We start from the raw sequence: 19,894 nt of genomic DNA on the forward strand, positions 1-19,894 counted from the left end.
CTGTGGTTTGTGTATGGGTTTGGAACTTGTATGCAAGTACAGAGCGGGGAATTTGAGGCATGGAGTAGTCATGATTAGAGAAGGCCCGGATCCTTTTCAAAAGCGACAGCAGAAAACAGGCACAATCGGCTCCGCTCTGCCTGCTGTTACTGTACGCTGTTCTGTGTATTGCATCGGAGACGTTTCTTTTAAGGTCGGTAAATTCCTCAGTCGTTTCTATTAGTACAGGAAAGATGCAGTCATATGGAAAAGCCAGATCCAATAAGATATTGGAGTCTGGATAAGATCTCAGATATTTTTACAATAAGATATTTAATTCTCACAGAGGCAAAGACCTTGCATGGTATAAATCAGTGTAAATGCACTGGAACTACTCAGTTTTACACTCGCAAAGTATCTGCCCAAGAATGTTCTCAAAATCCAATTAAATAACTAGAACTGTTTCATGTGGAAATGCCCCTCAATTACAAAAACAAGTCTGAGCTATCACGATGTGATTTTTACAGTCTCCTCACAGGGTGCCCTAGTTTGCATTCATGGAATTTTTTGGTTTTGTTTTGGTTTTGTAATAATGTAGATGTTGGCCATCTGTCTGATCCTGGAAAGGTTGTAAGGTTGTCCCCGCTCCCCAGGTCCTCTTCCCACTCCCTCATTGATCATAGTGTTTGATTTAGGTGCCGCTAGACTTCCTCCTTTGTTCTCTAGCCTTAACCTTCCCCTCCCACCCCCCAAACACATGCGCGTTGTGCAATGGTGTAAAAGCTCTTCTCTCTGCAGCTGGGAGTAGTAACTGCTCAGCTGGTTCCAGTGCTGCCCTAAAGCTGCTGTAAAGGTCACAGACAAGAGAATTCTAAAAAGCAAAACAATCTGTGGCCTTGTCCCCCCTTCGATCCTTGCTGTGTATTTTGATCAGCACCACAAGCAATCTCATGTGTAGACATCCACTTCTCACTGCTCCATGTGTCTGGCCATCGAGGGGGGTTCCGTAGGGCAGCGTGTCGGGTGTTTTTCCAGCACGACTACGGGCTTGCCTGCTGCCGCAGCTGATTGCCTTGCAGTGCTTGTCAGGCACAAAGCACATTTTGAAAGGAAATGCCATATTGAACTCCCAGTGAGCTGATGGGTATTGTGCACGGTCATCTGATGGCACAGATGTGCCCCTAATAATCCTTCCAGAAGAACGTTTCCTCCTGGGATGCTCGGGCCATCTGATCTGCTCTGAGGTATGCTGACCTATCTTGACCCAGTTTATGATCAATTCTCTCTGCTGTTTTCTAAAATGAGCCCAGAAATACCACTTTATCATTTAGATTGCCTGGAAGTTATGGTACTTGCATGTCTGTTCCTTCTGTAGAAGATACTCTCTGTGTTTGCTCTCAAGCATTAACACATACAAAAGGGAGGAAAGCCACTCTGTGTTAGCATGCACAAGAGTAGATTTCTCTGTAGAGCTTTGATAGCTAATCAGTATTTGGCTAATAGTGCAGGGAGGAGGAGGAGACGTGTAAGCAGAGGTAACATATGTTCCACCAAGCACTTTGCCAGGTACATTCATCTGTGTGCGTAGAACAGCTCTTCTGCTGGCGTGCCGTTGTATTTATGTCCTTTTTTGCAGGTTTGTGTGTGCTTCCAGCTTTGTATGCGTCCCTTGTGCATGTGTCTGTGGAAGATGGATGATTTTCACACATGCCTCTTGTATGTATCCTTGTGTTTTGCAACATTTGCATTTAAGGTGAGAGTGATGTTAATGCTGGATTTCTCTAAAGGTGAATACAACGCCTCAGCTGCAATAGGATGCTTAATTCGTAACCTGGTTCTGCTGATCAGTGAGCATAGGTAAGCTCAGAAGCTGTGTGTTCAGGTCTCTTTGAGCCAAACCAACAAACTTATTGAGGGCTTTCCATTCATCATGTTTGAAAGATATCTGGGTTTTCGTAAGCACTAAACTCTGCTTTATTACCAGTGGGCCACACTAGCGTGTCTAAAACTGGCACCCATCAACCTGAATTCTTGTCTGAACCAAGCCTGATGCAAAGCCTCCCATATTTATGACATACACCCGTGATTCTCTGAAGGCACATGCTGATAGACACAGAGTTTATGACTTAAAGTTAAGTAGTGTCAGAATGAAGCCTGCCTGTACAATCTTAATACTGTCCCTATGTCTGCATGTGTTATGATCATCTCTAATAACAGGGACACATACTGTTTTTTCAAGCTTCAACCAAAAATATTTGGTTGTTTCTGAGAGCGAGGCAGACAAATAAATTGTTTTGTAGATGTTAGAAAATCCTTACCCTTGTTCTCTGGAATGTTCCTGTGGTCTCAGGCTTTATAGCAGGGACTGAAGTTTGACCCTTGTGAAGGATGTGCTTTTTGCTATCCGACTAAAAGCCCATCTAAACCTAGTTATTAGATCATAAACAGCCACAGTTTGTTAACTAAGTACCAGTCTGCACTGGTTCTGCAGCTTTATTGTGAAATGCTTAGGGAGATCTAGATAAGAAGCCAACCCTCCCACTAATACTTGTTTACGCTGATACTGTATACAAAGGAGCCCTTGCAAAAGCAATACCCAGTCCAAGGATGACCCTGTTATAATACTGCAAGGACTGAAGCTCGCTCCTCTGTGCCATCTGGTTATGCAGTGTTGTGTGTTCACTTGCACCTCAAAATCCTCACAATCTAATAATTTCTCACCAACCCCACCCTACCAGATCTGTTTGCAGTAAGCTCTTCTATACTGTTAGTGGGTATATTCTCACAATAGGCTCAGTGAAGTGTCACTAATGTGATTGTCCATGCCAGTGGCTGCTCTGTTGCAGCCTACGCGACTTTGTTATCAGAAGGGAAGGATTTATGTAATGTTCGTAACTAACCAGCCACTACAAATTCATGTTTTGCTGGTTTAGCTGTTCTCACCTCCCCGTTTTCAGGCTTCAAGGTATCTCACTGAGCATATGAGTGACTGGGAATTTGAGAAACAGTGCTGAGTATATGCTTAATTTAATGCTAAATGGCAATGATATAAGGATTTTTATATTGCAAAGAGCCTTGGGCCAAATTCTCAACATTAAATAGGCGTAGCTGTATTAGAGACTGTATTTCTACATGATGAAGATCTTGTCTTTCATGTGAAAACAAAAGGAACTCAGTCCTTCTGTCTCAGTTCTGAATGCTATTGCCTGGCTTGTGAATGATAATATCTGGTGTGAATTCAGCTAGATTGATAGCAGTACCAAGCATCCCCTTTTTGCTCACTTAAGTAGTATGTTGCCACCTGAGCAAGTCTCAGGTGGTTTGCTTCAGCCACTCCTTGTCTCAGGGGGTGACCTCAGGAGGCCTCTTAGCTGTGTTGGAAATGGTATAGACAGAGATGTTGCCTTAAGTACTCTGGACCTTGAATTATTTAACTATTGTGGAAGGCAGCGGAGGCTGGGGTAAGCATGGCAAAGGAAAGGAGAGATTATTTCTCCCCTTTGTAAAACTATATTGGGTTCAATGTCATACCATGAAATATCCAGTGCAGAACTCAAGAACTGCTCCAGTGGATCTTCGCTGACTTATTCAATTGCATGGAACATGGGGATACTTAACCCAAATCTGTCGGTTTTAATTATTTTCCTCTGGACAGATAAAAGCTTTCTATAGGTTCCTGTAGAATATTTGCTCTTTCAAGCATTCCTCTGGGCTTTGATACTAAACGATTAAAGCATGCTAAAGAAAAAAACAGCCCCAACCTTTAGCGCCCTGTTCTTGGGCCCCCTGACTGCAGCTTTGATTGTTGACCTAAATTCCCCTTTCATAACTGAGTCCTGTCACCTCTGGTTGGAGTCTCCCAGCCAAACAGGCACGGCCAACTTTCAGAAGTGCAGGGCATTGTTTTCCGTTCTGCCTTGCATGGCTGTGGCGGGCTCCGCAGCACACCTGATGTGTTCAAAGTCAAACTGACCTCCTTCTTCCCCTTCCCCCAGCCTCTCAGCTCCTGGAAAGGAAAGCATAACAAGTCCTTTTGTGGTTTTGTTTTTTTTTTTTGCTTTTGCTTCCAGTTGCTCAGCAAAGTGGGGAAACTTCTTCTGCATAAAGAATTAAATTCTTAGGTAATTCTATGGCTGAGCTGATTACCGGGAAGATTGCTCTTAGCAAGATGCAAGAAACTGCACTGAAGTGAGGGAGGGAGGCCTGGAGTCTGTTATTGATAATGTTAAAGTGGATTATACCAGCTTGCATGGGCTACTTCAGCCTCTCTTCTTTCAAACTCTGCCCACAGAGAGAGCTACTTAGGACTCCAGCAGCTACAGCCTCTAGCTGTGAGTTCCCGTTTCTCTGTGGCTACCGCTGATAAACATCTGCTCCAATCTCGGCATCGAGAGCCTGGTTACAGCAACGCCTCGTGTCCTCACCCAGGACTTTCTTCCAGAACTTCAGCAGCTGATGCTACACGCTGTGCTGGTGCTGCCAAATCCTGTCCAGCACACAGGGCCCATGCAAGGATGTGGCTCTATTTAAGTCCCCAGTAAAGTCCTGAAAACAAACTGGGTTATAAATTTTACACTGGCCTTGGTTAGAGCCTCCTGGAAGAGGTCCGGTGGACAGTTGCATACTGGAGCAATTGTGGGTCAGTAGCGAGAACACTGAGATTTCACTTAAAAAAAAAAAAAAAGAGGAGAGACTAAATTTCTGGGGTTTCATGTTTGGCTTTTGGCGTTGGGGCTTTGGAGCCGAATTTTCTAGCTTTCCCCACTCTTGATGCCTAGGAATTTACTTTTCCTATAAGGGATAAACATCATGGGACTGCAAGGAGCCTCGTGGGCCATCAGAGTCTGTCTTTGGCCAAGTAGACAGGAACGTGGCATCTTACTCTGTTATGCACTTCTCTGGAGTTGTCGGAGAAGTGACTCACTTCTTTGTGGGGAAGGAAGGTTACCAGTGACTCTTACTGGAAAGCTGAACTAGTGCCTCTTCTTTCTATTTTTTAATAGGAGATAAAATTCTGTTTTAATCCCTTGGGTTTCAGGAACAGGAGCTTTACAAGGAAAAAAATCATTCAGACTAAGGAGTTAGAAGGGCTGTCAGTATTCTTCTCAGCTGTAGCTCCATCCCTTTCTAGCAACTCAGGGCAGGCAGAAGTGAGGAAAACTGTTTGCTGCTGTATGAAACTTGTACATATTTTTTTAATCTAATTGCTGTGGGGAAAACAAACACCAGTTTTATTTCACACCATTTCTTGGCTCAGAAACTTCACGCTTATTCGCCAGATTGTGGTTTTGCAGTCATTGGCTTGAGTCTCATTTAGCATGAGGCCTCTTTACACCACTCTTGGTTTGTAAAGGGATATTAAGTAGCTAAAAATGTCCTTTACCACATTATTGTAAAGAATTCTCAGTGTAAATGAGAATCTAAACTCTGTATGTTTTTCCTGTAAATGTTGGTTGTGGTCACAGCTGAATTTTGAAATTCAGAGTGTCAACCATTGTGAGGGGTGATTTTGCTCAAAAACAGCCTTGTTTGGGGTAAAAGAGGCCTCCTCTTGTCTAAAATGTTCTTAATTATGTCTGAGAAATAACTCATGGCTATGGAACCTTTTACTAAATTGAAATAAATTGTGAAAACATCAAATTATTCAGTTTTCAGAAGTTCTGGCAATTATTTCACATGTCCCTCTTCCAATGGCTTTGCCCTTATTAGTTGTCATAGAAGAAGTAATAAATTCTTTTATTATGACATCCGAGGTCCCAGCTGAAATTAGTTTCATTGTGCTGGGGACAAAACGGAAAAGTGACACTCCCTTAGCCGGAGGATTCTTAGTCTAAAGCCAAAAGTAAGTGAAGGATTGGGAAAGTAGGTACAGCATACAAGCAGAGAAGGTCATAGAGAATTGGTACGACTTTGCAAGTTATAGGGAGTGTGGGTTTCTTATCCCTTTTCTTACTCTTTGTCCTTTCTCTTAAGAATAAAACAAGTCTTGCTGCTGAAGGGATTGTGTTTAGTCCATCTTTTCATCAAGAGTTGGATGTCTGTAATAGTAAAAGTTTGAGAAAAGAATACTGTACGTGGCATATGGATTCAGTAATGACCTTTGCCCTAAACTAGAAAATGTAAGGAGCTGGAATAGTAGACTGTTTTAGTTCAGCAGCTTTCATACTGGCATGTTCAGTGGTGTCCCTATTGTCACTGTTTTTTTCTTTTTCTGCCCTCCTTTGGCTCTCTGTAAATCTTGAATTGATGGCAGCTGTTTGAGCCAAACTCAAGACACATTGCATCACATCAGGGTTTAAATGCTCAAAGGCAAGGGACGATTGCTACTATTCTGTAGTATTCCTCCAGCAGCTCCATCTGTTCAGCGGAGGTCAATCACTAGCATCGCGCAGCACTTCAGAGAGAGAGAGGAAGATGTTCTTTAATGCTGGCTAGGAAACTGAATTTCCATTCCACAATAATTTATTAGTTCTTTGGGGGAATATTTCCAGTACAAAAAGCCAAAAACCTTGACCCTTAAAGACCGTACGGTGGACTTCCCCAGAGCTGGAGACCCCAGAAGCCTGTTCCAGGACTTCCAGCCATCCGTTCAACAGCCGGGATCTTGGATGCCTTAAGAAACAGGTGGAGCAGCTGTTGCGTGTGCAGCTGCCCTGTGGTCCGCAGGCCTGGAGAATTCAGTCACCGGGTGGCAAAGGTGGCAGGAGATGGTGGGGAGCATGGCTGGGATGGGTTGACCTTCTATGCTTGCAGTCAAAACAGCCGAGGGGGTCCCTGGCTGGGTCCGTGGCGTTCCCCTGGCCATGTTGAAGACCTGCACCTTCTCAGAGAGCTTTGCTGGTACTAGCCTGTTTTTGCATCACTGTTTCTGCTCTCGCCATGTTGGCATTTCTTGGCAGGCAAAAACTCTCTTACAAAATGTCTGACCAGCTCTAATGGTCTTACTACAGTAAGTTGCGATTTTTGTAGCTTTTTTTTTTTAATGACTGATTTGGAAGAGGGACGTGTCTTGCCAGCTGTCTTCTCATTCATTGCAGTATTATCCACCCACTATCGTTGGACAATACCTTCATTTGAGATTCATAAAAATGCAGACGTTTGTGGGCTCTCATACATCTGAAAATGAATGCTTTGTAAAAGTATTTATTCCATAAAGAAAATTTAACAATGCTTAAAAAACAGACTCCAGAAGGTCTTTGGTAGCTTTGGCTTTCATGTCATGAATTTCTCAGGTAAATATCCATGCCAGCAAATGTCTTTTTTTTTTTTTTTTTTTTTTTTTTTTAGCATATTTGTTTTTTCCTTCCCTGGTTCTTCTCCTCTCCTTTCTCGTGACGAGAAGTAGCAGTATAAACTAGAAGCTGGTCTTGAAAAGGTTTTGAACTGAGTGCGCCCTACAGATGAATAAACACATTACCTTCCGAACCCTGGCATCTCTCTTCCAAAGGAAACAGGAAAAGGGGGAGCTCAGAGTCCCTAGCAAAATACCAGCATGCAGAAAAAAGGCCTGTTTAAATTTTTTTAACTTTCCCATCAGAAGACTTTTTTTACAGGAGGAGGAGAGGGGAAGGGTGTGAGGAGAGGGGGGAAGGTGGGTGCTGGGAAAGGGGAGGAAAAATACAGTGAATGCTCCTGTAACCTTTGCTCTGTTGATACTAGACAAGACCGCACTGTTAATGAGTGATTGTTAACAGATGGCTATTGAGCAACTTAGTCAGAAGCAGAAGATGTTATTTGGTTGTAGTGCTGGGAAGGTTAGGGTGCAGGGGTGAGGTAAGGGGATATTTAGTCTTTTCATGAGGATTGAACTGTCAGAGATTTATGATTTTCGTTTAGGCTTTCGTTTCACTTTTGGAAGTGAAGGCTTGGGGGAAGGATTGCTTTCTATGTGCTAATAGTAGAAAGGCTGTTTGGTGCTGAATGCTCTAATGATTACTTTTTCAGTTGAGGGGTGTCCCTGCAGCCCTTGGCCTTTGAGAACTGCAAGATAGCAATGTGTGTCTTTAACTTGCCAAACCTCGTGTCCCAAACTGAGGAGTGGGCTCTTCCCACCGCTTGGCTTGTCTGAAGACCAGTTGAGAGAGCTTTAGGTGTGGATCCATGCTTTGTTTATGAGAGAAATCGTTAGTGTATATTCCCTGCGGTGCACCAAATTGTTATGAATTGTGTGTGTGAGGGGGCAGGAAGATTTCTGAATGTGTGTGTCCACCCATGCATGTTTCTTGCCCTTTGCTGGTGTGTTATATACCTTGGTCAGCACATCCAGCATACCAACATGTGCCATTTCTTACTGGTTTTTATTGGGTATGAAGTTGAAGGTAGCCTGAACACATCCCTTTCACTCTCTGTAGTGTTTGAGTGTTTGATCCTGCCAAGATTATTGCAGCTGCTCAGTGTTTCTCAAACTGTGCAGTACTTGGATTTTATACTTATTTCTTCTCTGGACCTTATTAGATGCAGGGTTCAGGGATATAGGGTATAAAGCGAGGTCAGCTAGGATGGCAGGAAGCTTTCTGAATGTGTGCGTCCACCCATGCATGTTTCTTGCCCTTTCCTGGTGTGTTATATACCTTGGTCAGCACATCCAGCATACCAACATGTGCCATTTCTTACTGGTTTTTATTGGGTATGAAGTTGAAGGTAGCCTGAACACATCCCTTTCACTCTCTGTAGTGTTTGGGTGTTTGATCCTGCCAAGATTATTGCAGCTGCTCAGTGTTTCTCAAACTGTGCAGTACTTGGATTTTATACTTATTTCTTCTCTGGACCTTATTAGATGCAGGGTTCAGGGATATAGGGTATAAAGCGAGGTCAGCTAGGATTATTTCTCAAGACTGTTCTTCTTTTCAACTGGTGATGTATGGCTTCAGTGAAGGTAGGAACCAAACGCACAGTACAACATTTTGCAAAAGAGTTTTCGTCTTTGGTCAGAATAAGGGGAATCCCATTCATACGTGCCCCTGGCAAATCTTGACCTTTAATAGCAAGTCTTAACATGACCTCTGACAATGATGCCCTAGATGATTTAATGTCTTTCTTGTATACTAACTTTCTAACATATGTAGGTGAGTGTGTGTATATACATATAGAGAGATATATTTATACAATTGAAAGACTAATTTCTTTATTCTGTCATCCTTATTTATTCATATTTCTTTTTTGGGGGCACATAGGATTATATGACAAATGTTCTTACACCTCCCGTGACCGAGGATGGGTCCTGGGGATTAACACCGTCAGTGACCAGGGGAATAGAGACCCCCGCTATTTCTTCTCTCTGAAGACGGACCGTGCTCGCAAAGTAACCACCATTGCAGCACATCGCAGCTACCTCCCCAACCAGTGGGTGCATCTGGCTGCCACGTATGATGGGCACCTGATGAAACTCTATGTGAATGGTGCCCAGGTGGCCACAAGTGGAGAGCAAGTGGGCAGCATCTTCAGTCTTCTGACCTTGAAGTGCAAAGTGCTCATGGTTGGAGGAAATGCCCTGAACCAGAACTATCGGGGTTACATAGAGCACTTCAGCCTCTGGAGGACAGCCCGGACTCAGAAGGAGATCTTGTCAGACATGGGCCAGGCAATTCACAGACAAGACATGCCTCTACCTCAGCTAGTTCTTCAAGACAGTTTACTGAATGTGAAAAACACCTGGTCTCCCATGAAGGATGGCAGCAGTCCTCAAAGCAAGTTCAGCTATCATCATGGATATTTGCTAGATACCAGCCTAGACCCTCCTCTCTGCGGGCAGACAGTCTGTGACAACACGGACGTAATCGCCAGCTACAACAAGCTCCCTAGCTTCCGCCGCAACAAAATCGTTCGCTACCGTGTGGTAAACCTCTATGATGACAAGCACCAGAACCCCACTGTCAGCCGGCAGCAGATTGAGTTCCAGCATCAGCATTTAAATGAGGCTTTCAGCCGCTACAACATCACCTGGGAGCTGGAGGTGCTGGAGGTGAAGAACTCTTCCCTTCGCCACCGACTCATCCTGGCCAACTGTGATATCAGCAAGATCGGGGATGAGAACTGTGACCCTGAGTGCAACCACACCTTGACTGGGTATGACGGCGGAGACTGCCGCCATGTACGCCACACACTCTTCAACAAGAAGAAGCAGAACGGTGTGTGTGACATGGATTGTAATTACGAGAGGTACAACTTCGATGGTGGGGAATGCTGTAACCCAGAGATAACAGAAGTCACCAAGACGTGCTTTGACCCATATTCTCCTTACAGGTAGGCAATTTCTTAAACAAACAAGCCTTTTATGATCATATTAATGAATATTTGTCTAGGTATTGATCAGCCTGCTGGCTGTTGAACTCTTGTGTTATTGACATTATGGGCATTGGAGTTTTTAATTAGTTTATGCTTTTCTTAGTATTTAGTTCACGTTACAGTTATCCAGATGCAATCTCAATAATAGTCTCAACAGCATCTTAACATTGAATTGGTATTCCCCAGCTAGGCTAAAGAAAGTTAGAGCTAAAGGCCAAAGCAGCCAACTTTGGGAAACCCATTAGTTGTTGGTTATGAGCAGCGTATTGTAGCATTGCACAGTTTATTTTAATGACAGACTCTTAGGAGTGGGGATTGGATGTCATAGAAAGCTCATATGTATTTGGAGAGGGAAGAGCCCCTCAGGCACGGAACAGAACGTAAATAGTCTTAGGTAGACTTTAATTCTGTAAGACTTCTTTGAAGGTGGATAGGTTATTCTATATTCTTAATGTTATAAGTACAGCTTTCTGTAAGCACTGCTGTAGAGGGGCAGCTGAGTCTGTGGGTTATGAGGAGGGAGAGGGGTACCAGGTTGCTGGCAGCACTGTACACACATTGTGTGGGTAATTGAACTCTTCTGCAGTCCTTTTTATATATATGAAAATGGGGGTAATGCCACGTCATTGCAAATGGCAGGGCAACTTTCTGTTGGGTGCATGTGAGTTTATAACATCCTGAGATCCTCAGCTGAAGGCTTCCTTGTGTTGTAGTTTGAAGAGGAGCATCCGTGAATAACTTGCATCAGTTGAGTACCACCTACCTACAATAATTCCAACTTATGTTTCGTCTTCTTCAGATAAGAGTTAGTATGTATAAGTAAAAAAGTGTTCTCTGTGAATGAGTTAGAAATACAAACACACAGAAGATGAAGGTTAAAGCTGAAATTCTGTTGTCTGTATCCTGTGTTACAGTTTTTTTAGGGCAATTCATGGAGTCATGGGGAAAAACTTCTAGATGGTCAGAACACCCTGTGTTGTCAACAGTAAAGTTCAAGTTAAGAAGGAAAGTATGAGTTGTGCTGGAGTCACTTCCATTATAGCAATTCAGGCTATATTTGTAACTTCCTTAGTAGAGAGAAGTTTTTAAACAACATTATCAGCTCTACTGGAGCTTTAAATACACATAATTAAGCTGCAAATAAACCCTTCTTTTCCAGCTTTTTTGTGTTTTTTGTAAACTCCAGTGAGGTTGTTTTTTGAAAAATCCTTACAGCCCAGCTTGACTTCAGCCAGCTACCACTGAACAAAACTCAGATGAGGGAATGCTTTAAATACTAACTGTTGAAAATATCGAAAGGAAAAATACCAATCTTTTAATACTGTTCAACTGGAGAAGAACACAACTAAGCAAATATCATCAAAGGCATAATGCAAATTAGACTATTTTAGCACTGTAGTTCTGAGAACACGAGGTGTTAGTTATAACAGCTATGACAATTTTTAGAAAAATACATTATTTTTAATCTGATAGTACCCTTTTATCACTTCTCTGTGACCAGCATAATACCCATACAAAATGAAACAAGAAAAACCTTGTAAATTTTAGATGACAGTTTTAAGACCATGCCTTAATATTATTCTGACATACAGAGATGTTTCTATTTCAAATTTAGTCTTTTCGCTGCACAGATTGTACTTGCACAAGCCCAAGCAAGAAATTTAGTCCCAAAATCTGAAGTTACCTTAACACAGCATATTTGCTTTTCAGTGCAGTTCTATGTTCCTTTTGGAGACAACCACCTTGCTGAACTTGTCTGGAGGATCTGCATTTCATGGCATTGAGCTCACAGACCTTCTACATGTTCATTTTGGCTTCAGAAGCATCTCCTTTTCACTGACAGACTTAAGTCAGTGAGAGAGGCCTGAAGGTCCTTTTCCACAGTGTAGAGCCCGAGAAAATCCATAGATCCTCCAAAGATTTTTTTACAAGAGTAAGATTTCCTTCATTTGTCTTTGCACAGACATTTTAATGCAGCATTGATCATTGGCAGTGAAACCAAGAAGGGCAGTAGAAGATATTCCATCTCTCTGGAGCCTTTATTTGGTGGCTGATGTGCTTAGGCTCGGCTCATACCTACCACTCGGTATGGCAAAATACAGCAGTTGGGCCTGTGGACTTGATCAGTGAGATTTGTAAGGCTGAACACTGCTTTGAGTATTTAGGCTAACAAATACAGGTTTAGAGCAGTGGCTTTGGCAGCAAAACCTTCATTGACTAAAAGGGTGAAGATTCAAACCCTATGTTTGGCTTTGGTATTGCCCTCAGCATCATCCCCTGAGAGAGAATTCCATGCCAATTAGTGACTCAGTCAAAATTTGTGACTCAGTTGGCACCATCTGGGCCCATTTTGCATCACCAGCCCCTCTTGTCATCACTTTCATTGGCAAAGAGTCCTCAGTCCCCTCTAGTGCAGGCCTTGCACCACATCAATGAAGACATCTCCACAGCCACCGAGAGCTCACATCTAATTCCAGGTATTTCCTCTGCCAAAGTTCAGTCTAACAATAGCAGAAGAAAGGTAAAAGAGCCCTCAGTCTCATGAAGCATCAAATAAAAGGGGGAAAAACAACGAAATGGTACCGGTAAAAAGTTTCCTGAGCTTTGTGCTGTAAAGACTCTTCACAGCCGTCCTTGGTACTGGGGGGGCCCTCAGGCACTACTGGGTTTTGTTCTTCCTACATCCTTAGTGTCAGCAGTTGTAGCCAGCTGTTCACCATGTCGGAGTTTATTCCTGAAATACTTTTGTCCTTTGGAACCAACCAAAAATTGCTAATGCTTGATTAATGCTGTTATAAACAGAAACCCTCTCCAGTGCCTCTTCATTCCCAAAAGAAGATGTATCCGTTTCCAGTCACTTTCCTTCTGACTGTCTCAGTACTGCCCATCTAGCCTCCATCCTGGGACAAGGTTGGTATGAGTCTTGTTACAGAAAACTCAGTGGATGCATCTTGACTAAGTGCAACCGCAGATGTGATATCACTGGAACAATTTCAAGACACCTTTGATCTGCATTATAAGTTTCCTGTGATCCTTTTGGCACCTTGGACAAAGTGCTCAGGTTCTTTGATGGTGTCCTTCAGTCACTGTTGTGGTGCAACTATGGAGACTTTAGAGCTGATCCCAGCAGCTGAGCTGGTTTTTGTTGGTTTGGGTTTTGTTTTTTTTTGTGTCCCCAACCTCTCTCTGGCACCTCCCCAAACACATTTTCCTCCAAAGACCTGAGATTCTGTGCCATAGTCAGGTAGCAGGGCTGTTGGTGCGTAGAGATTTAAGTACAATGGCTTATCTGTAAAGAAGTTTGCCAGAGGGGCAGTTCAGAGGGACAGCACTGATGGATGGGGACTCGGCTCTCAGAGCTGCTCAGCAGAAAAGCTGTAAACATTGTGGTACCAACTAGATCATCTCTTCTCTTTTTTAATAGCCTACAGGAGAAAAACAAAAGACTGGTTATCATTAGCTGCACAGTAGGCTTTCTCCAAGAATAACTGCCTCACTTTTTATTAATTTCATAAGAGTGGGACAAAGTGTGTTTAATCCCAGCACCAGATTTGCAAATATTGTCCAGCTTTTCTTTATTTCTGCAATTCTGGGAAATTAGAACATGCTAAGATCATACAGTCTGGCCCAATACAAAAGGAAGGAGCAACGATAAACACACTTGCCAGAAACACACATTCCTTGTGTTGTTTGGGATATTGCTGGTTACAAAATAGGGAAGACTTTGAGCTCATGACACCTACCATGGCTCCTTTTCAAAAAAACTTGAAACAAACAGCAAGGGATCATAGGAAATCATGCTCTGTAAGTGCCATTTGATGTGGCAAATTGTTGCACCATACGATGGTTAACTGAGCCATTCCTTTTATGTAATATTGGGCTTGCACATCAGGCTTCACCACAGGATCGCATGGACAGATAAGAAAGCATTCCCCTTGATGCCTTCTTAGGAAAATGATGATGAAATTCCTGAAACAGTAAAAGCTACTGGAGTCTCTTCAAACTACATACAATCTACTGAATACTTGCTGGAAATCCCCTCAGAATAGCTGACCCTGGGGACAGGCTTTCTCAACATCCATATGTGTGCCCTGAAGGCTCCCGCAACCCTTCCTCTCTGCCTAAACAAGGGGCAGGGATGAGCTGTACATGCTCCAGAGTGTATCTGCAGCACCTGCCTGCAGGCTCAGGGTGACACCGAACCAAAGAGCTGGAGTCCAGTGCCCTGCTGATCCCACCCTTTTCTGTAGCCTCTTCCAGCGCTTGTGTTGTGCAGTTCAGCAAAGCTTAGCGTTGCGTCACATCAGCTCGCTCAAGATTAAGGGCATTGGCACATTCCAGTGGTACGTAAAGTAGACTCTGAATACGCGTTTGAACAATTTGTAGAAATTTCCATAGTGGTTTTGAACAGCAATGGGTATGGCAGAGTCTTGTACGAAGAGCCCACCGTGCTATGCCATGTGGATGGCACTAGGAGCATTAAAAGCAGGAGGTGGCTGGCTAATCTACAGCCCGGGTCAGCCTCGTACAGATAGCCGAGCAGTGTCTGCGCTTCAGGGCTCCTCCATGGAGTTTCTGATCAGATCAGCCTCTTAAGTCTTTTTCCTTCTCTTCCACTGAACATCTTTTCATGAGGCTTCTTTGCAAAATATGGTCAACTTACTCTGGAGGAGGGAGGCATACTTAATGCCCTTTTCTAGGAGCTAGAAGAGTTGTAAGAAATACTCCTTGATTCCCAATAAAAGATTAATTTCCACCTAATCCTAAACACTAAAAAGAACAGAAGAAATTCATCAAAGCTCTTCAAGTCAGGAAGCTTGAGAACTTAATCCCCTGCCTTGAAGAGACCATTGTGTAGCTCTTAACATCAAGGATTCCTGCATTCACACAGGTATCAGACAGACATATAGCAAATACCTGAGTTTTTATCGAGGGATTCGCCATTAAATGTCCAGTTCTTTAATTACCAGCCCCAGGGCTGTTTAGAAGGTGGAGAGGTAACACTCTCAAGGACAGAGTTGCTGTATCTTGGTAGTTGTCACCCAAAAGCCAAGTCCCAACAGGAAATCCTCTGTTCTCTCTGTTTATTCTGTCCTCTGTTCCAGATGTCAGGGATGTTAATCAGCTGGGAGGAGTTGCATCTGTTCCCATACTAGTAAGTGACATTTATAAGTCTAGTATTGAATTCTGATATAGACAGGACTTCGGTATCAAAGAAACTATTTCTACGTATACAATTGCAAACCCTAGAAACAGGAGGAGTTTCCTCGATTTAGCTTGACCCACAGTCATCTTTTCCAACAGTTTTTTTCAAGAAACATTTTTTCCCCAAGACTCATAGGACTCATGTTTTTTTTCATGGATGTTATCCATTATGTAAAACGATCACTGTCTGGTCAAACTGCAGGATGCTCGGAATGAAGACAGCCTATAAAATCTATGGAGTAAACTATCAGAGATCATTAAGAATCCTTGTGGGAGACAATAGATTAAAGTATTATTATACTCTCCAGTGCTAATGCAGACCCGTTTAGCTCTGGCTCTGGAACCCCACACGGAAGATTTGCAAGTGCAGAGTCTGCAGATTTGCAAGGACTGAATTTGCCCCTCGCTGCTCTGCAGCGCTGCATCCTCCAGGCCCGGCCGCCCTGCGGGCGCAGATGCTCTCCAGCAGCCCCTTACCAGGCTCTTTCTAGCAAACAAGGTGGAGCTCATCCCCTCCCGCGTTCTGAAAAGTAGCCGTGTATATGAGCTGTTTTATTCCCCTTGCTGATCAGTTCAAATTATACCAACTTACACACAGACCCACGGCTTGATCGCATCCAGCATGCCTCTTCCAAGTGCCGTGGGGCTTTGCATTCGTCACCCTGGTTTTCTCCCATATGCATTTGTGCACAACCTCTCTTCAGCAGTGGGTGTGAGGTGCCCCTTGCATTTTTAATTAGCGGCAGCTGAAACCTTCTGTAAATTCAGGGGGTTGCACCTTTCACACAGAGGAAGATGCAAAGCACAGGCTGTTTCTGTGGCAAGTTTAACCAGGTGCAATACTCATATTTGCAATTCCAATTCTATCTTGCAGACTTCTGATAGGAATTTAAGTCTAATTCCTGCAAGCAATGGGGAATGCAAGCTGCCCCTTGGGAAAATACAGAACAGGCACCTCCACCGTGCTTCAGTTTACAGCATCCATGACCGTGATGCATTTGACTTTGCCTCTCACATAGATTGCTGGACTTGGGTAAATAGTACTTCAGTTGGGTGGTTTTTTTCCTAGCGATGCCTTCACTGTTGCTGCCAGTGGAAACGTACAGAAATCTTTCAGAAGAGATGATGCTGACTTGTGCTATGTCCTGGGGGAGTTTGCTTTGTGCAGCCACACTTCAAACCCTCGGCATTACTGGTGCCTTCATGTAGTGGGTTCACAGGGTTCAGGAGAAGGGGTGAGAAGGATAAGGTGAATTTTCTTTATATAGTCTCAGCTGAAAATGTTGATTGAGCGGAGGCACGAATACAGAGCCCACGAATTGGGCTCTGCCTTTGCCCAACATCTGTGAACTTAATGCAGGTGAAGAAAGCCAACCCAAAAGTGTGATTATTCAGAAAACAGCAGTTTCTACAAGTAGCCTATATTTTTGCATAGAAGAATACCTTTATGCCACAGAGGATTTGCCTGCAGCCTCAGTAGATGCAGTGGGAAGATTGGGAAAAGGGATGCAAGATCTGCGCAGGAAAAACAGATAATATTGTGTCAGTGCTATGATTTTCAGAGCAATGTTGTTCTTGATGTAGCTGGGAGAGCTGAGCAAGTAAGGCAGGTTTCAGCAGCAGGGGGGATGTCTTTTCTTAAGCCAATTAATAATGTTAAGAAGAAAAGGTAAGAATAATACAAAGAAGGGTTTATGAGATGGAAAACTTGTCCTTTTTTTCCCCAAATTAATCAGTTGATCCAGTTAAAAAAAAAAAATTAAGATTTCTCCCGAGAAATCATTGCTTGTGATTTTTGTGTAGTCTTTCTTCTTTTGGTTTGTTGGCTTGTTGGGGGATTTCAGAGATATGAGGAGGAGTTGTATGTCAGGGGATTGGGGTATGTATGTATGTATGTTTAAATCTGATAGCTGGAACAGAGTGAGGAGGGGATTGACTAAATGGAAAGGTGATGGAAAAGAGGAAGCTCTTGGAAAAAACTAAAGGCGAAAGGATGCAGAGGCAGATCTGTAGGCAACAGCATGAAGCACAGTCTGTGTCTATTGGCCCTTGTTTGAACTTCTTTGGCACCAGTTCCTGATGTTTTAAGTCCCTGTCTGCCTCCTCCCTATTCTGTCTTCCTTCCTTCCCCAAGGTAGGTCATCCCTTCAGTATCGATTCTCTCCTCTGCCCAGTTTGGGGCTAGGGGAAACCCAAGAAGTGGATGTCTTGGTTTATCTTCTCTTAACTGCAGCGAGAAGAATTCATTGTCCCTCAAACACCCCAGGACCAGGACAGTGTGGAGCTGTCCCATCACTTTTATAGCTGTCCACCACTACGATATGCTGATGCAGAGTGACTGGCAAGGCCTATTTCAAAGTAGATGTGATGTCTTCTCTATTAGCTGTATGTCAAGACACCCATTGAAATCGTCATAAAGAGTCCTAAAACTTTCTCTGTGCATATTTGAGAAGGATGAAGAGTGTGAGTGATCAGAGGGTCTAGAGAGAGTTGCTGGTAATAATTTCCTTAGAGCTATCAGGAAATGCAAAGATGCAGAGCCTCACAACAGGTCTTTTAGGATTACTGAGATACACTGGAACCACTCCAATATTCGTTCATACAAGCTGTGTTGTAGAAAAGCCTGATGCTGATAGCCGTAGTAATTTTTCATCCATTAGGGCCAGATTCATTGAGAAGTAGGATGGATATAGCCCCGCCCCTCAACCTGGTAGAGTGTGTAGACCACGAATACAAACCACTACTGCCAAAAGCAATTTTGTGATTGCTTGGTTGCAGCCCTGAGCCCTGGCTGAAGCGGAGCTCAGGACAGGACCCACATACAGTGGAGGAAGATGAGGAGCGATTGCTCTGTTGGGTCAATGAAATCTTGTCCTTCAATTTTGTTCTGAGTAGATTTGCAATTTTGGAGTTTCTCAGGGTAACTCAACTGAAACTACCTAGTTTTCACATAATTTCAGCACTCCAAATTAACATAAATTTGCAAGAAATTGTTTTCAGGTTCATTAAAAATGGATGGGTGGCTACACCATTGGAGCACTTGTTCTCAGCTTCCAAAAGGATCAGGGTGAGCTGCGCTGAGGAAACTTCTTGGAATACTTAAATGTTTGGGGTATGAAACTCTAATAAACCTGCAAAAAGCCAGGAAATTTGGAGTGAAGGCTGAAACTCCATACTTAGTGCACCCTACTGGGTTTTTGTATTTCAGAACACGTTGTGTTTGTTTGCTGAAATATCTCCAGTATGGAGCTCTTTAGGGTGGAGTTTCACCTTTAACTCTAAATTTCCTGGCGTGTGTGAGTTTGAAGTACATGCTTAACTTTTCCCCAGTGCTGTTTTTCATTTTTAATTTCCTTTTTCTTTTAAAGGAGGGACCCTGCTAGAGGGACTCCTGCTAAAAAGGGACCCCACTGAAACCAAGGTTAGAGTTTTTGGCCTAACTTGATCTTTCTGAAATTCTTCAGGACAACTAGGTTCAGCAAATTTTTTCTACTGTTGTTTTAAAGACTCTTGTGGCCAATCCACCCCAGTGAAAAAGATCGATAAAATCTGCACCCTGTGGACCAGTTTTTTGAGAAGGTGCCCAGATGTTTGAGTAGTCTGTGACAAACCTTGGAAACATAGAACATCTCATGTAAATTCTAGTTAAAGAACTTGTCATGGCCATTGATATGTGTGAGCTGTTTGTTGTGAAACGTGTTCTTTCTGTTAATCCAATAATTGCAGAAGCAGCCCATGTTTGCTGTTGACACTTGTTGGGTTACATCAGTGATGGTAAAATAGTGGAAACAGCAGTGGTTTGGAATGACAGCAGTGGCAATTACCTGCAATGCTTTTAAAAATAATTTTGGCCCTGGACGTTGAAAAGATGTGTCATCACTGATTTGTGTGAGGGCAGCTTCAGCAGGGTTGAATTACAAGACTTTGGAGAATAAAGTTCTTTCTGCTGCCTCAAAATGCATCTTTTGAGCTATATTGCCAGTAGATAATATGGAATAAGTTTGCTTCTCATGCTATAACCCTGTCACGTCAATAAATTGAGGGCTTTGGTGAGAAGCTGTGGTAGTTAGTTTCCCCCAGCACAAGAGACTGTTGGTTTTTCACATCGTTCCCGTCAGTTTTGCAAGGAGAATTTACCTTAGTGAAATGTCCCTAGGGAAATTTGAAAAGTGCAGAAGTTATGTGGCATTGGTTTTGTAAGTGCCTGCAGCCTCAGACCAGGTGTGCTGTGATTGCGGAGAGCCCGAGCCTGGTTTCCAGAGGACTTGAGGCTCCCGTAATACTATTGCCCTACAGACCCTCACGATGGCTGTGGCATCGTACGGACTTTGCATGGAAGTCCCTTGAAGCTCAGCAGTTCTTGAGGATTTTTAACAACTTTAGTTCATGCAAATAGAAATTCAAAGTGAAATCTGGGGAGGATTCC

General features: G+C 43.2%; 1 protein-coding gene across 1 annotated transcript in view; it reads left to right on the top strand.

The window, feature by feature from the left end:
• Positions 1-19,894, top strand: part of PAPPA (pregnancy-associated plasma protein A, pappalysin 1) — a gene marked incomplete at both ends in the record, with an annotated part of 128,286 nt that overhangs the window by 16,855 nt on the left and 91,537 nt on the right. The window contains one exon of the mRNA XM_010288141.1: positions 9,153-10,221. Within this exon, the coding sequence (XP_010286443.1) occupies positions 9,153-10,221 (1,069 nt within the window). The remainder of the gene's footprint in view (positions 1-9,152; positions 10,222-19,894) is intronic.

This window comes from Phaethon lepturus, unplaced genomic scaffold (assembly GCF_000687285.1).
Source record: "Phaethon lepturus isolate BGI_N335 unplaced genomic scaffold, ASM68728v1 scaffold12645, whole genome shotgun sequence".
Lineage (NCBI taxonomy): Eukaryota > Metazoa > Chordata > Aves > Phaethontiformes > Phaethontidae > Phaethon > Phaethon lepturus.